This window comes from Schistocerca nitens, chromosome 2 (genome assembly GCF_023898315.1).
Source record: "Schistocerca nitens isolate TAMUIC-IGC-003100 chromosome 2, iqSchNite1.1, whole genome shotgun sequence".
Lineage (NCBI taxonomy): Eukaryota > Metazoa > Arthropoda > Insecta > Orthoptera > Acrididae > Schistocerca > Schistocerca nitens.
In genome coordinates, this window is record NC_064615.1 from 567,556,359 (window position 1) to 567,582,754 (window position 26,396).

The following is a 26,396-nucleotide window of genomic DNA, read 5'->3' on the forward strand; positions in this document are numbered from 1 at the left end:
ACAGTATTTAAAAGAATAATTTCTGTTGATTAATGCTGTCTGCATGAAAACATGGATTTTTTACCTGCCAACACAGCTCCGGACAGATTTATTTATTCCCCAAGTAATTTACCTTCTTGGCTATCATTTTATAGCTTAATGTGAAAATAGCAGAAAAAGGCACACACAGTACTCCACAGAGGGCAGGCAATTTGTAAGAAGTAACATAAAAGATCATGGGAACATAAGATAAGTAGAGATGCATACTGCAGTGCAAATTAAGAAAAACTGTGACTGAGCATTCACATGCTGTCAATACAATATGTGACAATGTTGTCCAAGTACACAGCCACAACAATTGGCCTCTGTGTGCAGATATGAATGTTCATGAATGTGTAAAGGGCACTAGGATACTCTGCTGACAGGGTTGTACAATTTCAGAAATGGTTTGTGGTGCTGCTGTCTTGCCCACTATTGACCAACAGCATATCATTATGTTGAGTGGAAGTAAGATCCAGTGTGTGTGGAGTTCATTATTCTGTATAATGATGTTTTCTCTCTCTCTCTCTCTGATGAATCAGAAAACAGATGAGTGTGGGTTGTTTATACATCATCATTCGTTTACAAAAACTCCAGACCAAAATTCGCGCATGAAGAATTATGTCCTAATAAATGCTACACCATTAGAGTTCCACATTCCACATTGTAAGAGTTTCTTTTTGCATATGTCATGATACCAATCCATATTATTGGGAACAAACATCAAATGACTCTGTTACTGTGAAATTAGGGTGCTATAAGTTTAGTCCTCAGCATACAGATGGACTTGGTCAATAAAATATGGTGGGTTTCATGAATGAAAATTGACTATGCTTACTGGTTTTCTCAGATATAACATTTTCTCAACACCATGTGAATTACACAATTTACACCCCTGTCTTCCTTAGATACAAGCAGCCTCGATTGAATCCTCTGCTAACAGTTTCAGAACTACTATAACAAACTGTGAAATCAAATGATCATTTCCCAGCTGGGAATGAATTTGCTGATTTATTGCAGCGATTGCCTGATAATAATTTCCAACTGTGAATTTTGTCCTTTCTATCTTTTCTAATACTAAGATGTGGCAACAAAACACAGCTGATTCACCTTGGTGCTTTGGAAGAATGAAAGGCATGAGGAAGAACAGCCCATGATGCTGATAACTTGTCTTTGCAGTGAGTTTTGTAACACAGAGCCATTAATCATTAGCATCAGAGTCAAAAACATTGCACACACATGTAAATCATTTTTATTAAAGTGCCCTGTTCTTTAAGAGAACTTCTGTTATGGTGTATGTTCCACTTATTAAAATACCTACTGGGTTGTTTTTGTATTAGGATTGGATCAGTATTGTTGAATGTTAGTGATGGATGTGTTGCCGTAAGCAAATTGGAGTCCCTGTGAAACATCAGAGGTACGTTTGCAGAGATTGTGACACTGTGGTAATAGTAGTGTGCTGGAAGATATGCTCATCATTTGCGTAAAATGCTATTCTGTGATAAAAACAGTAGAGTGGACAATGATCAGCATGTTGTGACATAAATTTGCACCAGCAATTTACATCTTGTACTTTCTCAAGGTTCACCATATTGGTGAAGCCCCTCTGTATTGCACATGCTTATTCATCTGTATGTGTGCAGGTACTTAAGGCAAAGCTTACCTTAACCCAGAGGTTGGTCAGGATGCTGCATTGCTGTACTAAGCATTGTCCTATTGGAGATGGTATGTTTTGTTTTTCCACAATTTTTGAAGTGACTTAAGCCAGCCATTTGTAGCAGAACCTGCAGTTTAAGATGAACTCCAAGCCATGATGCAACTTGGATTTTTTCCACTAATAAATCATTGCTAGAAATGATAAGTGACAGAAAAAAATCAAGTGATTGACTGAAGATTTAATGTTGGCTGTTTGGTTTGTAATCTTCCATTTAATCAGTGAACCAACAAGCCACATTTTCAGATACTTACTAGCATAAAACTGAGTGCCATATCTAAAGCAAGTCTCATAATTAAACATTCACACTTTTATTGTACTGGGCAACAGGGTAGAAAATTGTATAGTCAATTTCAGCAATCATATGTATTGTATATGTAAAGTTGCTATAAGTGTAAGAGAGAGAGTGTTGAATTTACATGTAGGAGTTCCACGTCTTTTATAATTGATTGCTATATTCAGTCCTTTGTCAGTTTAAAATATAATTGTACCTCCCAGGGTGTGAATTACTGAAATATCAGTGAAGAATGAGCACTTTACTTCCCACAAAAGTATTACATACAGAAAGAGATAAGTGAGTGAATGGTAAATAAAGTGGTATCTTTTGTCAGGATTGTAGGAGTATTATGAGTTCTTAGTGTTTTTGTGTGATGGAGGTGTCTTGATGAGAAAGTACTCTCATTGTCTTTCTGTCATCAGCATTTCATTTGATAATGGCAGTGATACATACTGCAGAAATATTTAAGTAATTGTACACTTCAGATACTTTCAAGAACTCACCACACAAAACAATAATTTATAACTAGATAGTTATGCCATTTTAAGGGCCTTCAGTATGCAGTATAAAATCTCAACAGAACTGCCTGTGAATTACTTCCTCGTGCAATGTTAGTGGATATTACATTTTATTAGCCAAGACTGACAAATAAAATACTTGAGACCCATTTACTAAATGTTATAAATGTGCACAGTTCATCAGTGCTTTCCAATACAGTTGGCCATCTGAATTCCTGAGAATTATGTGAGTAATAGTACAGTAATAATGTCTAGCACATGTTACTTAGCTTTAGTAGCAAGTTTCACATTCCAGAGAGAGTTGAAAGAATTTATTGCTGTAAACAATAATAAAGGGTTCTTAAGTTTTCTTATTCAAGTTATGTAAACAATTAACATACAAACCTCTCTGCAAAAACAGTTACAGTAATTTTAAGTGATGGTCTGTTTGTGTCTCAGTGATGTACACTCCTGGAAATGGAAAAAAGAACACATTGACACCGGTGTGTCAGACCCACCATACTTGCTCCGGTCACTGCGAGAGGGCTGTACAAGCAATGATCACATGCACGGCACAGTGGACACACCAGGAACCGCGGTGTTGGCCGTCGAATGGCGCTAGCTGCGCAGCATTTGTGCACCGCCGCCGTCAGTGTCAGCCAGTTTGCCGTGGCATACGGAGCTCCATCGCAGTCTTTAACACTGGTAGCATGCCGCGACAGCATGGACGTGAACCGTATGTGCAGTTGACGGACTTTGAGCGAGGGCGTATAGTGGGCATGCGGGAGGCCGGGTGGACGTACCGCCGAATTGCTCAACACGTGGGGCGTGAGGTCTCCACAGTACATCGATGTTGTCGCCAGTGGTCGGCGGAAGGTGCACGCGCCCGTCGACCTGGGACCGGACCGCAGCGACGCACGGATGCACGCCAAGACCGTAGGATCCTACGCAGTGCCGTAGGGGACCGCACCGCCACTTCCCAGCAAATTAGGGACACTGTTGCTCCTGGGGTATCGGCAAGGACCATTCGCAACCGTCTCCATGAAGCTGGGCTACGGTCCCGCACACCGTTAGGCCGTCTTCCGCTCACGCCCCAACATCGTGCAGCCCGCCTCCAGTGGTGTCGCGACAGGCGTGAATGGAGGGACGAATGGAGACGTGTCGTCTTCAGCGATGAGAGTCGCTTCTGCCTTGGTGCCAATGATGGTCGTATGCGTGTTTGGCGCCGTGCAGGTGAGCGCCACAATCAGGACTGCATACGACCAAGGCACACAGGGCCAACACCCGGCATCATGGTGTGGGGAGCGATCTCCTACACTGGCCGTACACCACTGGTGATCGTCGAGGGGACACTGAATAGTGCACGGTACATCCAAGCCGTCATCGAACCCATCGTTCTACCATTCCTAGACCGGCAAGGGAACTTGCTGTTCCAACAGGACAATGCACGTCCGCATGTATCCCGTGCCACCCAACGTGCTCTAGAAGGTGTAAGTCAACTACCCTGGCCAGCAAGATCTCCGGATCTGTCCCCCATTGAGCATGTTTGGGACTGGATGAAGCGTCGTCTCACGCGGTCTGCACGTCCAGCACGAACGCTGGTCCAACTGAGGTGCCAGGTGGAAATGGCATGGCAAGCCGTTCCACAGGACTACATCCAGCATCTCTACGATCGTCTCCATGGGAGAATAGCAGCCTGCATTGCTGCGAAAGGTGGATATACACTGTACTAGTGCCGACATTGTGCATGCTCTGTTGCCTGTGTCTATGTGCCTGTGGTTCTGTCAGTGTGATCATGTGATGTATCTGACCCCAGGAATGTGTCAATAAAGTTTCCCCTTCCTGGGACAATGAATTCACGGTGTTCTTATTTCAATTTCCAGGAGTGTATAATTATAAGAAAGTCAATTAATTCAACTAAAATTACTTAAAACCTATTATCATCTCAGTTTAATAGTCTGTGGTTGTTTGTTGAACTTAAGCTCATGATACAAAATCTTACAATGTTGTTACATTCATTCCAGTTAAATCTCATAATTCCACTTATTTTGTTTACTCAATTTCAATGGAGAACATTTCAACTAAGAAGTAAATTTGAAATAATATATTAATATAAATTTGATTTTATGCTAAGGATTGTGATGATACTTTCTTCTGTGATTGTTCATTCATGGTTTTGTTACTTCTTTAAATCTAATAAGGTACACTATTTTTCTTTTTCCAACCAACTGGTGCGGGGACTGAGACCTACGGTAAGTTAAGAAGCCATTAATTGGTCATCGATCTGTCATGTGCATGGGCTGTATGTATGCTTTTTCACTTGTTTATCACACTTACTGCTTTATAAAATTTAGTGCATGTAGTTTTGATTCTTAATTTTTTGTGTATGTAATTGAATACTGTCCATTTAACACGCAAAATGATGAGAGAAAAGAAAATTTGGCAATACTTTGTTTCATCCCTCCTGAACTGCACAAATTATAAGAATAATGATCACAGCTCTGTAACCAAGTTCATTCATGCACACCAGTGGATAGATTCTCTAAACCAGAGGTAGCAAGTTTAGATTTATGTATTAAAAGGAACAAGTTTTTTGAATAATGTCAAACACAAAAATTATCCATTGTCAGAAAGACTTTTACTTCATTGAAACCAAAAAAGCAATTCTTTTGTATTTACGTTTGATATATTATTTCTTAATTAATGTTTCTAATGCCAACCATCTTACTGTCAAATGCATTATTCTCTACTATTAGTCACTTGGTATGGTTGCTGCTAAAATATGCACTGCACTGTTGTAACTCATTACTTCATTGAAAAGATAGAAGTGAAAAGGGTATGTTTACTGATTGCCATTTTTAAAATTTTTTGTATCAACATCATGTTTTGTAGTTGTTGTTTTATATAATTTTAAACAATGGGTTTGATGACACAAAAATTGCCTTGTAACTAGAAAGAACGAGTGACTTTAAGTAAAGATATAGTCACAAAAAGTTACAAGTGTAAAGTGGCTATAGAAGCAAAATGGCAGAGGTAAAATACATAGAAGTGTGGGTAGTAATAAAACATTTGTTGGAAAGAAGGTACATACCATCTATGAAATGGCAGTACATTTTATTTGCCAATGACGTAATTTGCATGGGAAGAAATTTATGAAGTGGAAAACAAGTTGTATTGATCTTTTAAAAGTACATCCTTTTAAATTTAATATATGAACTTCACAACCCATGCTATACACTTTTTTTAAATGTTCAACCATTTATTTACCTGTCAGATTAACAACAACTTTGCAAAATGACACACTATAATATATAAGTACTTATAGTGTGAGGAACACTAATGTACACACAACAATATATTTCAAAGTATTTTCTATTGCGTGTAGTTAATATAGTTAATTCACTGCTCTTAATACATAAATAAGTAAGAATTCACAATTCCCTTTTTATGCATGAAGTTGTCTTCTTTTTTTATTGTTCTTCCTTTTTCTTTGGAACAAGAAATAAACTGCTATTGACTCCTCTGTTTGAAAAGATTAACTTCATCTTCCTTAATAAACTCTTTCTGTGGTGTTGACTTACATCACATTGATTTTAAACTTTCTTGTTTACATGCCCTATCTGAATTCTGTTGGTGTACTCCTTTTGTAAAAAGTGATAAGGCTAGTATAACAAACTCCTTAGAATGGATCACATTTTTAGAATTATAATTATCTCTCAGTGCTGATACATTACAGATTGCTTGAACAGTGATAAAGTTGAAGCTCACACCAAATAAATTGAATAAATGCATTCAGCACATATTTATCTGATGACGTGTTCTGCATTTGGGCTGCAAAACATATCTGTGCTAAGAGCTTGTGGGTTCTCTGGCTATAGCGAATCAATCAGGCACTATTATTAAGGTTTGTGTAATTACACAAAACACAAGAAAAACACCACAGAAAATCACAACATGTACATCGTAACCCAAGTCCACAAGACCGAACCAAAGAACAACGAGTCCCCAAAGACCATTTACTCCTCCACACTTCGTTGGTGGCAGTTACTGGCGGTCGATGGTTGCCACAGAGCCCTCCCCTTTCTCGGGAGTGTAGAGCACTGGGGGAAGGATGTGGGCGTCTTCCTGTGGAGTAGTGTTGTGGGATGCTCGCTGGTTGATAGAGGCATGCGCGAAGAGTCCATGCTGTCGATGCTGGGTGGTCCAGTGTTGGTGTAGTGTGTAGTCTGCCATCCAGTGGGGGGGGGGGGGGGGGGACAGACTGGTCGACCTGCATGTGTGAACTGGACTGGCATGGAAGATGTCGGTGTTACAACACAGGCGGAAAGGGGGATGCAAATCTTGAGCTTCCCATCGGTGCTGAACGTTGCAGCTATGCCAGCCATATCCACCCCTTTTTGGATGGGGACTGTGCGCAGGGTGGTGATATGTGATGTCGGAGTGGACTCGTGCAAAGTGCCTCCTATGCGGAGGATGAAGATGGATCCCTCGTGGAGCTGCAAGGAAAGCTTGTCACGTGGGCACTCAGGGGTGTTGATTGAGATACAGATATTGTTGACAGTGGACATAAGGGGCACTATGGGAGGTGGTGGGGAAAAATAACTTAGTTCAGTAGAAACACTGGAACACTCTGTGGGGGCATTGGGTGTGATGGAGTAATTTCACACGCAACATATGTTTGGGCCTGAGGTTGTGGATTATCACACACAGTGCCTGAGCATAACGAGGGTAGAGTATCATCACACACAACAATTGAGCTGCCCACAGGCGTAGGCTTGGTGCACATATGATCATGGTGGGGCGCAGGGGAGTGGGGAGTCTGTGTGAGATCAGAGTCATCACCTGATGGAGGAACACTCAACTCGAGAGGGTCTGGTACAGATTCCTCGATCATCCAAGCTGGTTTCATGTGTTGTAGGGAAACTGTCTACTGACGGCCACTGACGAGAAAGTCCATAGTATTGTCAGTGTGAGCCACTACTCGATGTGGGCCAGATTGAGGTGGCTGTAAAGTGGGTTTGACTGTGTCATCCCATAATATAACGAACTCGCAAGAGTCCAGTGCTGAATGCAGAAAGACCCAAGGACGCGGGTGTGTGCTTGTGGAGGGGGCATGCGGTTTGCAGCTATGTGTGTCTGGACATGCCCAACTAGATCGGGGAGGTTGGACAGGTCGATGAGTGCTTCATCATTTACAAACTCTGCTGGGAGAATTAGGGTCTCTCCATCAAGTGAAGCCTGATGGTCTTTCTATTCCTAACATAACCCAGGGAAGGGCATCGGACCACTCACCGCCGTGGCTTGTGAGGGCCGCTTTCGGAGTCCTGTGCCACTACTTGACCAGTCCATTGCTCTGTGGGTGGTAAACCATTTTTGTGGAATCTATCCACCCCACAGAGTACACAGAGTTTGTTAAACAGCAGAGATTCAAACTGTCTTCCCTGGTCGGTGGTGATAGATGAAGGGCAGCCAAATCGAGCTATCCAGAAGGATACGAATGCACGTGCTACAGAATCCGCTGTGATGTCCTGCAGGGGTATTGCCTCTGCCCAATGTGTAATGCAGTCGATGACAGACAGGATACACTTGAAACCATCAGACATGGGTAACTGTCCGACGAGGTCCAGATGCACATGTTGGAAGCAGACTTTCGGAATGTCCAATTAACCTAGACAGGGTTGTGTGTGCCTGCTGACTTTGCTGCACTGGCACTGTAAACAAGCACGAGCCGAAGTACAACAATCCCTCTTCACATACAGCCACACAAAGCACGTAGTAGCCTTAGCACACGGATGTAAAGGGTTATGTAACATAGTGAATACTTGGCGACGCAGTGCAGGAGGAACAATAGGCTGGGCGGTGACCCTGGACGTAGCACACCACAGTGGCCTGACTGAGCCCGGTAGGTTGCAGGAGACGATCTGGAGAGAAGTATCTGTGTCTTGTTGGAGGTTGTACAATTTGGTATCATTGTCTTGTAAGCTGGCCAATTCATCAAAATTAATGGGGGATGAAATGGCAGTGATACATCATAGGTAGTCGGCCAACACATTTTCTGAACCTTGGATGTAACAGATGTCTGTTGTGTATTGGCAAATTAAGTCCATCTGCCAAAACCTACGTGGGGGAAGGTCAAAAAACGGGGTTACGGATAGCCTCTGTGAGGGGGCAATGGTCTGTGAAAATTGTTATGTACCTTCCTTCGATGTTCGTGCAGAAATATTTTACAGGTTCGTAAACTGCAAGCAAGTCTCTGTCAAATGCTGGCAGTTTACGTTGAGCCGTAGATAGTTTTTCGGGTGGGGGGGGGAAGACATATTTGTAGTGTCAAGTCAATGACACGCTGTTGGAGGACTGCAGTGATTGCAAAATCACTTGCATCTGCTGTAATAGAGATGCAGGTATCTATCAAAGGGTGGGCGAGAGTGACACCATGTGCTAACGCTGACTTAAGGTCTTCGAAAGCTCTCACCATGTTGTCAGACCACTGTACTCGGCGACTGCCTGAGGTTTGATTACCGGCCAATGCATCAGTCAAAGGGGCTTAAAGTGCTGCCGTCATTGGCAGGTTACGACGGTAGAAATTGATAGTTCCTAAAACTCAGTGTAATTCACAGAATGACACTGGGAGAGGTAGATCTCGATTGTAGTCAACCCGCTCCTGAGGGGACCTTCTGAGGAGACGGTGCACCCCAGGAAAGTGACAGCAGTGCAGCAGAATTGTGACTTGTTGTTATTGATCTCGACTCAGTTACGTGTCAATAAGTCCTGTATCATGGCCAGGTGGAGTCCATGTTCTCTGTCAGAGGAGGAAAAAATGAGTATGTCGTCGAGGTATGCGTAACAATACGTGCAGTTAAACAGAAGTTAGTCTATAAAAAGTTGCCAAGTTTGGGCCACATTTTGAGACCGTAAGGCATGTAACAAAGTTCATAGAGGCTGAAAGGGTGTGATCAGCACTGTCTTTGGTATGTCACTCTGTTCCATGGGTATCTGTAAATATGCATGCTCCACTAGGTACTTGTGCGAAGTCTTGTATATGTGGTATTGGATAATTGTTTAATACGGTCTGCGCATTGAGGCAGTGATAGTCACCACAGAGGCGCACTGTGCCGTCCTTTTTGGGAACTAAATGTATGGGCGAAGACCAGTTACTGTCCGATGGACTAACAATACCTGCCCGCCGAAGTTCCACCACTGTGGCCTTAGCGAGGCATGGTTTATGTGGCAGCAGTCAGCGCGCTTTATGGCGCACTGGTGGCCCGTCTGTTGTGACAATTTTTTGTGTCATTCCATTCATGATAGCATTCAGCTGGGCTGGCAAACTCACTTGTGGGCTGTCGTGAACTGGAATCAGTAGCACACGAGAGTCACTAACCTGATGTGCCGGGGAAGCTTTCCACGTCGGCGGTGACAAGTTCGACGAGATGTGTCTCTGGTGTCGGGGGGTGGCTGCATCAAAGTCCCATGTGTTGTGTCACTGGTGTCAGAGGATGGTGGCATTGACAGGCATTGTACGAAGCATCGTGCCTCGGCGTCGGCTTGCATAGCCGACGATACGGCACAATTCAGTTCAGCATTCCGAATGCTGAGATCGTCGATTCCAGAGCACTCAGACTGAAGCTGGGTGATGCAAATTGCGAGGCTGTTCACCAGTGAAGAGCACTCAATGAGATCCATGTCAAAATCATTGGGAAGCTGAGGGGGAGGGGGGGGGGGCAAGGAGGTGACTGAACATGAGATGAATGGACGAGGCGTGGTGCAATAATGCAGCCAAGTGGAGGTCTGGAGACAGTCCAAAATGAAAAAGGAAGTCTATGCCTAATACTGGGTCTTCTACATCAGCCACATAGAAGGACCAAGTGAACTGTTTGCTAGGTATGAGTTCAATAGGTAAATTGGCCAAACCGTCGACACAAAGTGGCGATTTATTTGATGCTTGAAGAAACAGTTTGGCTGATGTCGTGTCCTTTACAGTAAATGTGGGAGATATGACACTCATGTCTGCTCTGGTATCGATGAGAAAATACTGGCCTGAACCTAAATCCAAGATGTAGAGACATACTCGTGAGCCATGGCGCCTACCGTGGCCCGCGTGCGGCATTTGGGGATGCACAGGGCGGGCGGCAGTTGCAGGTGGCGTCCCTGTACATGGAATGGAACTAGCATATGCGTGAGTCAGCTGTACTCACCCTGCCAGCCAAAGCGTCAGGCGAGCGGAAGGCAGGGTGGGCAGGCGCTAGCCCAGTTGGGGTGGGGAGAGGCTGGTGCTGGCCTGCTCATGAGTCCCGGTCTCGGCTGCTAGATGGCTGCTGTTCCATGTGTTGTCCACAATACACGTGTGCCTGGCCTCTATCACCCAACAGTGAAAGTATATTCACAGGATTACCAACCTCGGTGGTATTAGGCACTGTGCTGCGCGGGAGGTGGCGGTGCCGAATAATGGTGTATGCCTGGTCTGCCAGCCATAGCTTATCCTCGAGTGATGCTGTGGTATGTGGAAGCAAATGTAATTGCAGTTCTTCCAGCAGCTTCACCAACCACAATGCCCAGAGCGCTAAGTTCGGCAAGATCTCGGTATGGACCTGCGCACGCAAGCGTTGCCACAGCTGTGAGGGGTTCTGTTGCCTAAAGTCTCGTCATAAATAATGTTGTGAATCGTATCGGCTGGTGGATGAGAAAGGTGTTCGATGAGTAATGCACAGGCAGAGGCATATTTGTTGCATTTGGGTGGGTTCAGTAACAAGTCACTGATGAGATCAGGGTGGTCATGCAGGTGGATCACTAAACACACAAAACGAGTGCTGTCATCTGCAATATCGTGTATGTCCAACATGCTGTCCACCAAGGTAAACCACATCACTGGATTGTCCTGTTGTAGTGGAAGCAGCTTCGGAAGACGACCGGGGACCAGTGCTCGTGGGGGTGGAGTACAGGCACAAATAGTACAGGGATTCTGCATGGTGTTCACTGATGTGAACTGTGCCTCAGTGGCGGGCGATGTGTTGCATTTAATGTCCATTAGATGTGCAGGCAAGACTTGATATCCAGTCCTTGTAAGCAGGGAATCTGTAAGGCCACACGATGAGCCCGGCGCGGCAGGTGCGGAAGGATCAATGTCAGATGCAGACGAAATCTCGCGCAGAGTCACAAAATCGCAATTGTGCACCAAATGACAGGGTGGAACCACGGCAGGTGCGCCACCCGTGGTGTTTGTGGAACAGCAGGATGGGTAGCCGTATACATGGCCCGGCACAGTTGACGTGAGTGTCCCTTCCAACGGCACGGAGAGGGACACATTAAACGGCGAACCACTCTGAGGAGGGGACGGTCATGCCTGTGGACCCCAAAACTGGACAGCTGCATTGTCCATGTTGTGTGGTAGAAACTTGGATGAGGGGTCTCTGAGATCTTGTACTGGAGGAACATTCTGCCAAGCATAGAATGCCGTAGAAGGTGTCCGCACTGATGTGTACAGCGCCCGTTGTGGTGTGCCGGCGGATGTTAGGGTCGTCTGGCCGGTCAAAGCAAACACCGGAGATACAAACAGTCCCATTGTATTAGTAGCACACAGCGTAAAGCACTGCGCTTCACAGTTGAATGTCCATTTGTGGTCATGGCATCCTGCACTGCCAGAAAAATGGGAGTTTGTGACATTGTCTATTGGCGCGAAACCAGTGGTACACAGCGAACGAATGCAATGTATTTTCACGACTTGGGGTCACCAGTGTGGGTTTTCTGGCTATATCAACTGACCACGCGCAGAAAACTCCAACCTATTATGATCAGGCACTTTTATTAAGGCTTGTGTAATTACAGAAAACACAAGAAACATACTCCATAAAATCACAACACACACATCGTGACCCAAGTCCACAAGACCAGCCCAAAGAACAACAAGTACCCAAAGACCGTTTACTCTGCACTTCATAGGTGGCAGCTACTGGCAGTCAATGGTCACCACAAGTGGATGGGGAAGTCTTAAGATGCCATTCCAGATGATTTATATTCAAAATCTAAGGAGTGACTGGAATGGAACCAGACATCCGGGACCTTATGATTGGTAATCAATGATTCTAATCATAGACCATGGAAACCTTTGCAGAGATTATAAGATATGGAATGAGACATACTTGACTGTAACACATTCATCCAGGAGGAAACAAATAGAAAATTGACTTGGCATGTACCAAATGGAACTGAAAATTAAATTCACTGTATTTTATTAAGCAGTAAATAACTTGTACTGCATTTGATCATCCTAAACCGTTTTTTGTACAAGATGTGATGGTCTGTAGAATTTTAAGGACTCAAGATTAAAAAGATGCAGAGATAGAAGAAATGAAACTTGTTAGATTATAAATCAGAAAGGTAGATGTGTTTATTTAAAATTATTGAGATTTAACAAATTACACAAATTTAGTAGCTTTGAAAATGAAGCTTACAGGCCTACATATGTAGACTGAAAGCAATATTTATTGACAGCTGCTGAAGCAAGCAGAAAAATAAATTTCTATTGTAAATCTAATTGCAAATTAAACAATCCAGCTATTATGTAGGGTGTGAGAATTCTGCGAAAACCATTAAGAAAACAGGACAAAAATTTGAGACTGAATTGTCTTTGAGAGTATGATAGGATATTATAATGAAAATTTTATAAAAGACACAACTGAAGACAGTAAGTGTGTGAATAATACAAAACAGATACTTACTGCTAGGTGATAATTACATTTCATTAGTTGTGATGGCAAGTGGCTGCATAACTAATTAGCAACAAAAACCACTATACAAGTATTCAAAAATTTCTTAAGTTTAAGAGATGGCTTAGCAACACAGTTAGTAATGAAAATAACATTCTGGAAAGAATATCAGGTGGGATGTGTAATCCAATTGAGTTATGAGAAAGGAAAGATGCCTGAAGATAATCATGTTTCAGTAGAAATGATTTAAGCTGTAGAAATAACAAGGAACCTGAAGAATGGTTTGTAGTATATCTGCAAAGTAAAGCAACCCTACAAATCTTGAACAATGCTGTAATGGTCCTGCTTCACTAAAAAGGATACAGAAAATCCATAAAAACTATAGATCTATCAAATTCCTTTTTGTTATATGCTAGATACTCAGTAAAACAGTTACTAACTGTATGCCAAATCATTTGATTATTAACAATTCAAAGGAACACACTGACTTTAAAAGTAGATATAAATTAGCAAAATGGACCACTTGGCCGGCCGCAGTGGCTGTGCGGTTCTAGCGCTGCAGTCCGGAACCGCGGGACTGCTACGGTCGCAGGTTCGAATCCTGCCTCGGGCATGGGTGTGTGTGATGTCCTTAGGTTAGTTAGGTTTAAGTAGTTCTAAGTTCTAGGGGACTGATGACCTAAGATGTTAAGTCCCATAGTGCTCAGAGCCATTTGAACCATTTGAATGGACCACTTGCAAGTAATCAGTGAAATTGTGTAGGCTGAGACAATAATGACAACCATTCCAAATATATACATAATGAGTCAAGATATCAAGGTGTGATTTCTTTTAAGTCATTGCAGACAGTGAGGTGAATTTTCTGACATATTCGTGTTATATTTAATGTTTATAGCTGCAAAATTATAACACCATTTTTATTGGAATTACACTTTTTTATGGCATAGGAAAGAGCCTTTGAAGAGGACTGTGGTGAGTGTGAAACTTTATCAAATAGAAACAATATAACAGACCTTCACATCACTGTCTCAACACCAAGAGAAAATGCCCCACAAATGTCAAGCCTGCTGTATCAAACATAAGCAAATGTGTAACTCATGTACACTTTGTCTTTTTTATTATGTCTGGCATATCAAGTGCTCAATGTTGAAATTGAGCAGTGACACACACCTTAACGATTACAGATGGCCAATACTGCACATTCAGTTTCATTGGAATTGTTGAATGTGAGGTCCGCCAGTTACGCAAAACACCATTTTTTCTCAGTACCCAAACATGTTTCAGCACCATTGTGCCATCATCAGTGGGTTTTCGTTTTTATTTATTCTGTGATGTGAACATTTTTGTTAAATGATTATAAAATTATGTGCATCTTTAGTTCAGACAATAGGTTGTTTCTATTTGTAAATACCTTTACATTTGGTATGCATGAATTTTCTGGATCACTTGTGTGTTAATTACTATAGGTGGCTTGTCATTTGCAACCAAATGATCTTGATGAGGAAGTTTTTTGCTCGGAGTTAATCTGTCTTGTAGAATGTAATTTAATATGTCCCGATGTTTCGTGCCTATATTCGTTTTTACTTATGTTTTTGTGTGGCAAGCCCTTCCATTCTCTGCATTATGCTGAGGTGTTGTGATGCACCCATAACTATAACAAGTATTTTCCACAAGTAACGTAGTAAAACACTTTTCACTTCACCAAAACACAGTGTGATTGTGGTTTGTCGTGTGTCCCAGAAGACATTCTAGAAGGTAGGTTAACTCCCAGCTAAAAACTTTCTCGTCAACATTGTTTGGTTGCAGATGACAAGCTACCTGTAGTAATTGGCACACAAGTGATCCAGACAATTCATGCACACCAAATGTAAAGATATTTACAAAAATAAACTATCTATTGTTTGAACTAAAGATGCATATAATTTTATAATTATTTAACAGAATTGTTCACATTACAAAATAAATAAAAATGAAAACCCGCTGATGATGGTCAGTGATGCCAAAACATGTTTGGGTACTGAGAAAAAATGGTGTTTTGTATAACTGGCGGACCTCAGATCCAACAATTTTAACTGAAAACACAGCCAACACAAGGAGCTGCAGATCAAACTGATGAAGTTTCATTGGAACTTATAGCAGTACAGCCCCATGTTATATGTCATTTCATATCTTGAGGAGTTATGTAGGAGTCTTGGTTTCATTTTTCGCACTATTAAAAAAGGCCATTTTGCTTCTCCTGTGTACCTTCTGTGTAACTTTCATTTTTTCTAACTTTTCTGTTAAGGTCTAAAATTATGTATGCAACATTAGTGGGACATCCTTCACATTGGTATATGGGCTGTGTCATGTCCAATAACTGTGACAGCATATAATTAGGAACTGTAGATATATGTGGCCATTTAGAGTCCTATCAATAAAACAGGAACAAATTATGTGACTACTGAAAAGCCCATACCACACACTGACAGACCAGGGTTGTTGTTTATCCTCAGGCAGAATCGACATTTAGCTGACCAGTAGTGCATATTGTGAAGATTGATTTGCCATAGTCTGTTAACAATACTCCATCCATATATAAAGTCTTGCATCTATTCAGTGTTTGTGGACGTCACATAGAGAACAGTAACCAGTTTTGAGACTCTGGCCTGAAGCTGCTGATGGAGCAAAATGTGGAAAGGATGAAATGTGTTTGGATTCTTATACTCTCAGAATACTCTTTAGGCTGATCCCACTTGCATATTCAAATTGCCTCGTAGTGACATGTGGCTCATGTTTTATCACTCCTGAACATTAGTTACATTTCTCTCATCAGTTGCCGTTCTTTTCATTCATGTATTTTATTCTTCACACTTCCAGTTTCTTCAAATTTTGTTGTCATGATAGTAAATACAGATTATTTATTTATTTAGCATCCTTATTATCACATTCATGATATTGGACTTGTCATGAGCACTGGATGTGATGAGGATACCTTCCATCACACAACACTGCTGTTCCAACAGTTTGGAGACATTTGTCATAAATGAAAGTTACACCTGCATTTTTGACTGCCATATAAATTGTTAACTGCTGAATACCTGCACAAACAGGTTGTTTAACCACTACAACAGTACAGCACAGACTGATGGACTTCAAGTACACAGATAAACCGAGTTATTTATTTGCTTCCATTTGGTACAGCAGAGCAGACATTTTTGGCTTTCTTTCTCTTGGAGGTAGGACAGTTGTTTGTGGTGCTGTTGTCTAGTTACTATTTGATCAGGCTCCACATTTGTCATGAAGCTGAAGTTGTCTTCAAAGGCTCTTTCCATGCCACAGAAAATTGTCTTTACTTCCTTTAAACAAAATCAGTGACATTATTCACCAACTATAAAATTACTTGCATATGTGAGAAATTGCACGACATAGCCCACTGTAACTTAGCAAAAGTTACACCGCAATATATTTATTTGTTCTGTATATATTTTTGTAATGGTCTTTCTTAGCTGCCTCCCCCTGTAGCTAGGTTACAGTCATGTACACACTGCAAAGAAAATAGTATGAAGTAACAATTATGTCACAGAGACAGTTGAAGGGTTTTTGTATTTGGGATGGTTGAAGACAACAACTGAATGGACTAGAAAAGAAATTAAGAGAAGAGTAAAAGTTACCTGACTTGCCTTTGATAAACAAAACAGAATTTCAAAACTAAGCTTCCAATCTGCCTGACAAGGAAAGTTCATAGTATATTTTACCAGTATTCACTTATGGGAGTGAAACATGGACTATTAATATGAAAACCATTCAAAGCTTTAGGGCTTCTTCAATTTACTATTGAGAGATTCACAGTGATAATTACCAAGAGAGAAAATAAAACAAAAATGAACCATAGAACAAAATTAAGTTTCATCTTCTTCTTCCTGAAACATTTCTGCTTATGCAGGTCGTTTACAGCGCCTCTTTGAAGCTTCTCTTTTCCCCCACACTCTGTCATCCAGCATTTCCTCCCACTGAAGTCCTCTTTGGTTCACATCATCCTTTACCTTGTCTATCAGTCTTGTTTATGGTCTTCCAACTGGACTTCGTCCAGATTCTGTCCACTATAAAGCTCTTTTTGGAGTCTTTCTTGTCCTATTGTTTTAACATAGTCAAATCATTTAAGCCTATTTCTCTCAATACAAAAATTAGGGGATTGATCTGAAGGGTATTTCATTATGTTTCATTCCTTATCCTGTCCCTTTTCATCTTACCCAGGATCCTTTATAGAAAGTGAATCTCTGTTGTCTGTATTTTGCTCAGATGTTCCTTTATGAAAGTCCAACATTCTGATCCATAGGTCAAAATTGTCAGATAATATGACTTGTTTATCAAATCTTCGCTTTTGCAGGCATTTTTCAATATCTAATTAATAAAATTTTGAAGAACTTTCTGTCTTCTCTGAAGTTATGTGAAAGCATCTACTTCTTTCATAATTTTTCCATCACAACTTCTATCCTTCCTTTTTTTTTAATAGGTTGATTTTCATCACCTCATTTTTTGCAGGTATACCGTATTTACTCGAATCTAAGCCACACTTTTTTTCCGGTTTTTGTAATCCAAAAAACCGCCTGCGGCTTAGAATCGAGTGCAAAGGAAGCGGAAGTTCGGAAAAATGTTGGTAGGTGCCGCCACAACTAACTTCTGCCGTCGAATACATGTAGCGCTGCACAGGCATGCTTTGTAGGCACAAAGATAAATACTGGCGCCAAAACTTCTGCATCAGTAAATAAATTAAAAAAAAAAGAAAGGTGGGAGACGAGCTTTTTTTCTCCGCCCCGAGTTTCGACCACTGCATTTGCTGCTATCTCATTTAAATCCTGTCTGCCTAATAAACTACTAAACTAGAGTGAGACAACAGCAAACGCGGAAGAATATACGTATCGTGTCATGTTTATATTTGTATTATTCTTGTGCCTAATAGTGATACAGTCAGAAATGAAGCACGGCAACTGACTAGATTTTTAAATCTAAGATGACTAATTTCTGTGCAGAATTTGATGTACTAAAAAAGCGGCCACAAAGATTTTCAAACGGAGAAAAATTTTCTCCTAACTCTCGTTCAGAACATGTTCTATCATACGCACTCTATTATTTAGTTCTTGTTGATCATTATCAAAGAAAGCAGCAGTGTAAGTAACAACAAATATCAGTCTCTTGCCATCGTTTCGCTAATGAGACGATTCCTCTCTCTCTCTCTCTTTTTTTTTTTTTTTTTTAATTTTAAGTGGTGGTAGCGCGCACAAAAGCAAGCCATGCCGCGAGCGGCGACAGGCCATAAACACGCACTATCAGAATGCGACAAACAATGCATGACAGTACAGTAATGCATTTTCAGCTTAGAGTGACGTAAACACCTATAACAAAGAAAACGGCACTTATCAGATCAAAGCAAAATAAGTAATCGATTCAAATCAGACGAAGCACGTCAAAAAGGAAGGGTATCCGTATAAATACGTACGGAGCGCCTGACGCATAGCAATGGCTACCTGGTAAAGCTTAACTGCTAAGCTTACGACTCGAACCAAACTACTGTAGCTGTATCGTCATTCATTCGACCTAAATTGTGATTCATATTACAATGTACCAACTTTGTTTCGATTTGGAGGTGCGGCCTAAAACTTTTCTCTCTACTTGAATTTCGAATCTCAAATTTCAGGTGCGGCTTACATTCGAGAAATTTTTTTTCCTTTATTTCGAGTCTCATTTTTCAGGTGCGGCTTAGATTCGAGTGCGGCTTAGATTCGAGTAAATACGGTAGTTTCTTCAATTACTCTCCATGCCAGGTATTTATTTGTTCTTCCTATTTCTGTTAATTTTCTTCCCAAATCATCACATCATCTGCATATGCTACAATTTTCATAACATCTGCTGTTGACCCTTGGCTAATTTTGTGTATGATGTTGTCAGTGAATATATTACAGAGCACTTGTGTGAGCACACTTCCTTGTTGAGCCCCTCTGTCAATTCTAAACAATTCTGATTTTTTGCCATCTTTTATAGCAAAATTGAGGCATTTGTTGTACGAGTTTCTGACTCTGAGTTGCATTCCTTTTGACAATTACAGTCTCTTCAGAGCTTTCCATGTCTCTTCCCTTCTAACAGAGTGAAAGCCCTTTTTTATATCTATGAATGCAACTGCAATGTCTCATGAATTCCCATTTCTTTCCTACCGCCTTTCTGGCTGTAAATACAACATCTAGAGTTGATCTTCTGGGTCAAAATCTTTGTTATTCTTCTCTTTATTGTGGTTCTATGTTGTTTCTCAAGGTCGAGGTATATACCTGCAACATATTGCTTGTTCTTGGTGCCACCTATTATCGCTTCAATTAATTGAGCAGCTGGTGTGCTAGTCGATTTACATTTTAAGTCTCCATTTTGATTTTCAGATATTAGGTTGTGCATCTGGAGAAAGTGTATAATTCTGCTGTATATGATTTTTTCAACTATTTTGGAAAAGACAGGAAGTATTGAGTTTGATCTATAGTTTTGAATTTGGTGTTTGTCTCCTTTTTTAAAGATCAGTGTTACCGGACCTATTTTTAGTCTGTCTGGGAAAGTGCCTGATTCTATTACCGGTATATTATTTACTGCTACAGACAGAGGTACAGAGACATTTTATCTGCACACTTTTAATACGTTCATACTGAGACCATCATGCTCTGCAGAAATGGAAGATTTTAGAGAGCTAATGTTGTTAATTATTTCTTTGCAGTTTGTGGGGGGCTAGATATATGCTATGCTCAGATGGGTTGCCTTTAAAATTATACTGCGGGTTATTATGTTTGTCACTGATAGCTTACCCTGCTGAAGAAAAATATTCATTGAATATATTAGCAATTTCAAGCTGATCTTTTACTACCATCCTATAGTGGCCAATATTAAAGTCCATACAGAATTTGTCTCTGCCAGTTCTAAAACTGTTTATCACTCCCCAGGCACCAGTAGTAAAACTGCGTGAAACCTGAAGCTTGTTTGCAACGTAGTTGCTCCTGATCTGTATTAATTAATCTTTATAGTATTCTTGATACGTTTTGAAGGCCTCCTTTAGCTGAGATTTTGTCTTTTATTCAACATTGCTTGATGCAATAATTTCAATTTTTCTCGTGCTTCAATGACATAATTATTTATCCAGATACTTTTGTTCATAGTTTTAGTTTGGTTAACTTTTGTGGCTCCCCCCCTCCCCCATCTCTCTCGCTCTCTCTTTCTCTCTCTCCCTCTCTCTCTCCCTCTCCCCCCCCCCCCTCCCTCTCCGTTTCCCTCTCCCCATCCCCATCCAAACAGGCCTCAAAAGCCCCAATGGTACCAACCAGCCACTGTTTCATCCTCAGCTGTTTGGCATTACTGAATGTGGATATGGAGGAGCATGTGATCAGCACAGTGGTCTCCCAACCGTTGCAAGTTCTTGTGACTGGAGCTGCTACTTCTCAGTCAAGTAGTTCCTTGAGTGGCCTCATAAGGGGACACTGCATGCCAACAGTGCCTGGCGGACCTGGACAGTCACCCATCCAAGTGCTAGCCAAGCATGAAAGCACGTAACTTTGGTGATCTGACAGAAACCGGCGTTACCACTGCAGCAAGGCCATTTGGATGACATCAAGAATATTTCCTTCTGTCACTATCTGAACTTTAATTATTCTGTCATTTACATTTTCTGCATTAAGTATTTTGTTTGGCAGCTCTTTAGCAACTATTATTGCAACATGCTTTCTTCTTTTGTTTGTTCCTGGCTACCACATCGTATTTCCTTTTTCCTGCACCTTACTACATTCCCTTTATTATCTCACTTTGTCCCATTCCTCTCTCTTATTACTTGGTGATCTACTAAATTATTGCTTCTTTTCCTAGGGATACAACATAAGTACCAATTTTTATATGTTTCTTTGGACAAATCTGTCTTTAATTAGGATCACGTTGACCATCATATCTGGCAGATATACTCAAATTTTTTGTCACTTTCAGTATTGGTTTCAATCTGAAGCTCATTTGATAGTTGAAAGCAAAGGGGTTGTCCACTGCTGACTTGTTAGCCCTATCATATCTTCACTAGAGCCTTGTTGGCCATTATTTTTCAGGATTCCTGTATGACCTTCACAGCACCCTCTGCTCAGGGACTGGGTGTTGTGTTGTCCTAATCATCATCATTTCATCCCCATCAATGCGCAGGTCGCCGAAATGGCGTCAACTCGAAAGACCTGCACCAGGTGAACGGTCTACCCGACGGGAGGCCCTAGCCACATGACATTTCATTTCACCCTAATGGTCTTGGAGTACACACGGTAACCATTGTACTCTGCACTCACAGGCATTACTCTAGTTCATACTGTTGCCAGTCTTTCATGACATGGACAAGGGGTTGGACTTCTTGGTGACAGAACAAAATTATGTAAAAGGTGTAATTGTGACTATAATGAAGAAGAATTGGTGTGCACATGTAGTCAGTCAAATGTGTGTTAGATGGATCAGGTAGGGTTCAAAAATACTGAAGCTACAGCCTAATAAATATTAGAAGTGACATCATTCAGAAGCAACATGGACTTTGATGTACTATCATGTCTAGCATGTCTGGAGGAGGACTTATCCAGGAATGGATGTCAAATGACTATTGAGAGATGATGTTCAGCATTTGTTGATTATCCTTCTTGATGCAAACACAACTCTACTGAGGTTTTTAGTGTTGTAAAGAATACATAATCACTTAGATTTCCTAACTGCATAGATTTTCTCCATTTTTCATTGCATATGTTTTTTTCAGTCCAGCATCTTTACCATGCTGTATTATATGTCTGCGAATCTTATTTTTTGCACGTTTAAATTATTATTGGTGTTAGGTAGGCTACAGAATCAGAATTTAGTAGTAGTAGTAGTAATAGTAGTAGTAGCTTTATTCATCCGTAGATCTCTTTTTACAAGGACATAGGACATGTAGAAAGAAAGAAACTTCATTGCACCAACCTATCACGAAAACAAAGCACTGTAAGAAATGAATGGCATATAAATACAGTATATTAAACAACCATAAGAAAGATCAAAATGTATGTTTTATTTGAAAGACTTAATACTGGGACCGAGCGAGGTGGCGCAGTGGTTAGACACTGGACTCGCATTCGGGAGGACGACGGTTCAATCCCGCGTCCGGCCATCCTGATTTAGGTTTTCCGTGATTTCCCTAAATCGCTCCAGGCAAATGCCGGGATGGTTCCTTTCAAAGGGCACGGCCGACTTCCTTCCCCGTCCTTCCCTAATCCGATGAGACCGATGACCTCGCTGTCTGGTCTCCTTCCCCGAAACAACCAACCAACCAAGTTAATACTGGTTTTCAGCCATATCTTAATGCGAAAATGAAAGTTTGCAATCAGTCTCTTAATGTGCATAATGCCGCTTTAGTATCATTGTATTTTTATAATTTTTCCCTATACCTTAATTTCATAATAATTTGAATTAGTTCATCTTTGCTAATGAAACGGATTTGGTTTAGCATACAGAATTTTGACATGGTATTTAAGCAAGACCAAAACAATATAAATGAAATTATTACTAGTAGCATTAGCACACTTATAAAACTAATTCCAAAGCTAGGCTTTTGTTAATGTTGACATCCCTGTCTGCCAATAGACCACATCCACATGGAAGAAGTGGTCTGCTGGAGATGCTGGCCCTGGAGGAAGAATTTCTGGATCCGTTTGTGGGTTAGATCCAAAGTAAGTGTTACTTTCTACTATATATTTAAAAAAAAAAACTATGATTAATGTTACACAAACTGCTAATATCTAAGAATTTGAAATCAATCTCCAAACAAGAAATATGTAACTCATAACAGTACCAGTAATCACTCGAAATGAAATATTAGTTATTACATTCCAAAACTTATACTCATTGGAGACTTGGACAGATCAGTGTGCCTAATGCAATATGGGAAAGGGTTAGAAACAAACAGTAAAGGCAGCAATTATTGTGAAATTTGCAAGATTATATTGGACATTAGGATATAATCATTATCAAAAATTCAGTCTGGCTCCAGCTGCCAAAGACTGTGGTCATGTGGGGGGTGGGGGGGGGGGGGGGGCGGAGGCTTGCTCGTTTTGTCTATTTTCAACAAAGGTCTTGTTGGCTGGAAGCTCACTTTCTGACAATCTTTTTGTTGTGCCTATCTGTGACTCACTATCTTCACTATATGGTCAGTAGCAACTATCTTTCTCAAAATATTATTGAAATACACTAAAGATGTTCAAAACAATAAACAGGTTCACAAATGTGGCAGATGCCAAGGTGGTGAGCATAATTTCTTAGAAAGTCCACTACATAAGTTATACTCTGTCACTGTGTAACATCAACATGTAATTTCCACAGTTTATGATGATGCATGACTTGCAAGATTCTGACACTGATCACTCAACTATCTAAATCTATTAGCACCATTCTGGAAAGAACTAAAGATCCGATATAATCATCTACTAAAATAAAACTATTTTCTCCATTTTTTTTTTGTCCCATCATTTGACTTCCTGGCATTAGTGACCCTTCCTTCCCTTTTCCTATTTTTCAGAATCCAGCAACATTCTAATTTTTTCATCTCCAATTATAAATAATTTTACATATTTTTTGCAATATTATACAATGTCAACAGTCTTAATCTCACAACAAACACTTTTTCCTTCAGTAAAACGTATCCTTGTTGGTCAGTTACTTCTCTAATTTCATGAATAATGAAGTGCTTAGTATACACTTATCCCTAATACAGCCTCATGTAGCACAGAAACTCTCTCCTCCTGCCCCCAGTCCTATCCCTGCCTGTACCAATGTACATCTTCTTTGATGCAAACAAACATTTATCTATGTAATTACCCTTCATTTAACACTGACGCTTCCATTTTTTTAATTAATTAATTAATTTTTTTTTTCACTTTCAGCTGTCGTTTATCACATCAGAGACTTTTAATATTTAGTGTAACTACCCTTCCTGTCAGGCACTTCATCATGTCACATTGAGAATCAGCCTGTTACAACTCAACAAAACCTTGTCTTAAACAAATGCAGCCTCTTCCATACTGATTTATATACAGGCACAGATCCAAGAAAGAAGAGGGTGGGCATCATGTGAGTCAACTTACAGCCTCTGTTTAACACAAGGTTTTTTTAATCTGCTTGCCACCTAACTGTTAATATTCTAGCAATGTAATCACTCACAGGCTGACTGTGTCTGCTGTCAATAGCAAACCCGACGTGGTTCATGAGTCCACAGGTAGAACCACCAACCCCCAGGAAGCTGAGAAAGAAAAGACATAAGGGGGATGATCCTAAACTAAAAAAGACTGTCTTCCCAAACACAAGAAGAAACTACTGAAAGAAACAACATTCCCCTCTTTTTCCGCTCATGTAGCCATAGTTATAGAATGGTGTTCACAATCATAGTTCCTAACGAAAACACTATAATTGTGAATATGCACTTTGATTTTATATCATGTAAATTAAGAAGTTATCAAGACTGTAAGAGTTTGTTGCCATTATAGTTTTTAAGCTGATTGCATAGAACAAGTACTCCTCAACTTCCTGAGCTATACTTTTTTGATTTTCTATTTTTTGGGTGCTATTCTAAGGTAATATACTATTCATACACATTTGTGGCACATTAAAAGTGGGAATCACAACAAGTTATATGTGGCGTGGGGTTGGGGGAGGGGAAAGGGGGGGGGGGTCAGAGACAGTAACAAACTGTATAAAATTCCTTAAGTATTTTGCTCAGAATTCTGATCAAATCAGAGAGCCCAGAGTTTTTGCTATTCTCTCATAATTATCCTCTTTCCCCTTTAGATGGGTATTACCAAATCTAGCTTCTTTTTGAAGAGGGACCTTAAGGCAAAGACGTATATCTTAAGTAAGCTACTATGCTGCATAATATATTTTATTTGTTTCCTTTCCATACATGTGTTGCCATTACTGATATGTAGTTTGTGTTAATAATGCAAATCACATTCTCATCCAGCTACTTCTTAGATTCTACCACCTGTTTTTTATGACATGAGGGAACTGTTCTTTTCTTTCATTCTGCTTAGGATTACTTACGTTCTCAGTACTCCTGATTCACATTCATATCACAACACTTTTCATGAACCACTTGCTCATAATAAAGGTGACTGTCACAAATGTTAAAATAACTAAGAGTGGAGCCCTTACATACCAGGAACTCCATCTTTACTTACTAGTATAGTTTTGGCATGATGATTTCTTCACAAATTACTGTGCTCTTTTGCTAATCTTACCAGCTGCATCACAGCCATTAGTCTGTTGATAACGTTTTTATCCCTTAGTCCACTTCCTGTCCTGTATACACAGTCTTGTGCCCTTTCACCCTATTATTAATGCTAAAACAAACTCTTCAAATCTAATTTCAAATGTCAATGAAAATCTGATGACATGTGAATGATACATGTATAAACATATGAACTGTGGTTCATGTCCGAATATGAAATTCCCATTCCTCCTCTGTCTACTCCACATATACCTCCATGGAAAGGCTTTCCTATCTCAGATACCTATTTTCAGTTGAGACTTAACACTCATACAAAATCAAGTTCTTTTACCACAGTTAGTGTAATTTATTTATTTATTTACACGTCAAGTTCCATAGGACTAAATTGAGGAGGTCATGGAATGTGTCAGTACATGAAATTACAACATAAAAGTAATAACAGATAAAAATAAATGTTTATGAACCCAAAAAACGTCAATCTATAAGTTTAAGTTAACGCATTCAACAATATAACAAGAATCAGCTTAATTTTTCAAGGAACTCCTCGACACAGTGGAAGGAGTGACCCATGAGGAAACTCTTCAGTTTTGATTTGAAAGCACATGGATTACTGCTAAGATTTTTGAATTCGAGTGGTAGCTTATTGAAAATGGGTGCATCAGTATACTGCACACCTTTCTGCACAAGAGTTAAGGAAGTCTGATCAAAATGCAGGTTTGATTTCTGCCGAGTATTAATTGAGTGAAAGCTGCTTGTTCTTGGAAATAAGCTAATACTGTTAACAATAAATGACAGTAAGGAGTATGTATATTGAGAGGCCAGTGTCAAATACCCAGACTCATGAACAGGGGTCGACAAGAGGTTCGTGAACTTACACCACTTATTGCCCGAACTGCCCACTTCTGAGACAAAAATATCCTTT

General features: G+C 40.5%; 1 protein-coding gene across 1 annotated transcript in view; it reads left to right on the forward strand.

The window, feature by feature from the left end:
- Nucleotides 1-26,396, forward strand: part of LOC126236612 (inactive rhomboid protein 1) — a 164,106-nt gene that overhangs the window by 79,829 nt on the left and 57,881 nt on the right. Inside the window, exons 8-9 of the mRNA XM_049946048.1 lie at nucleotides 4,738-4,758; nucleotides 22,840-22,925. Of these exons, the coding sequence (XP_049802005.1) occupies nucleotides 4,738-4,758; nucleotides 22,840-22,925 (107 nt within the window). The remainder of the gene's footprint in view (nucleotides 1-4,737; nucleotides 4,759-22,839; nucleotides 22,926-26,396) is intronic.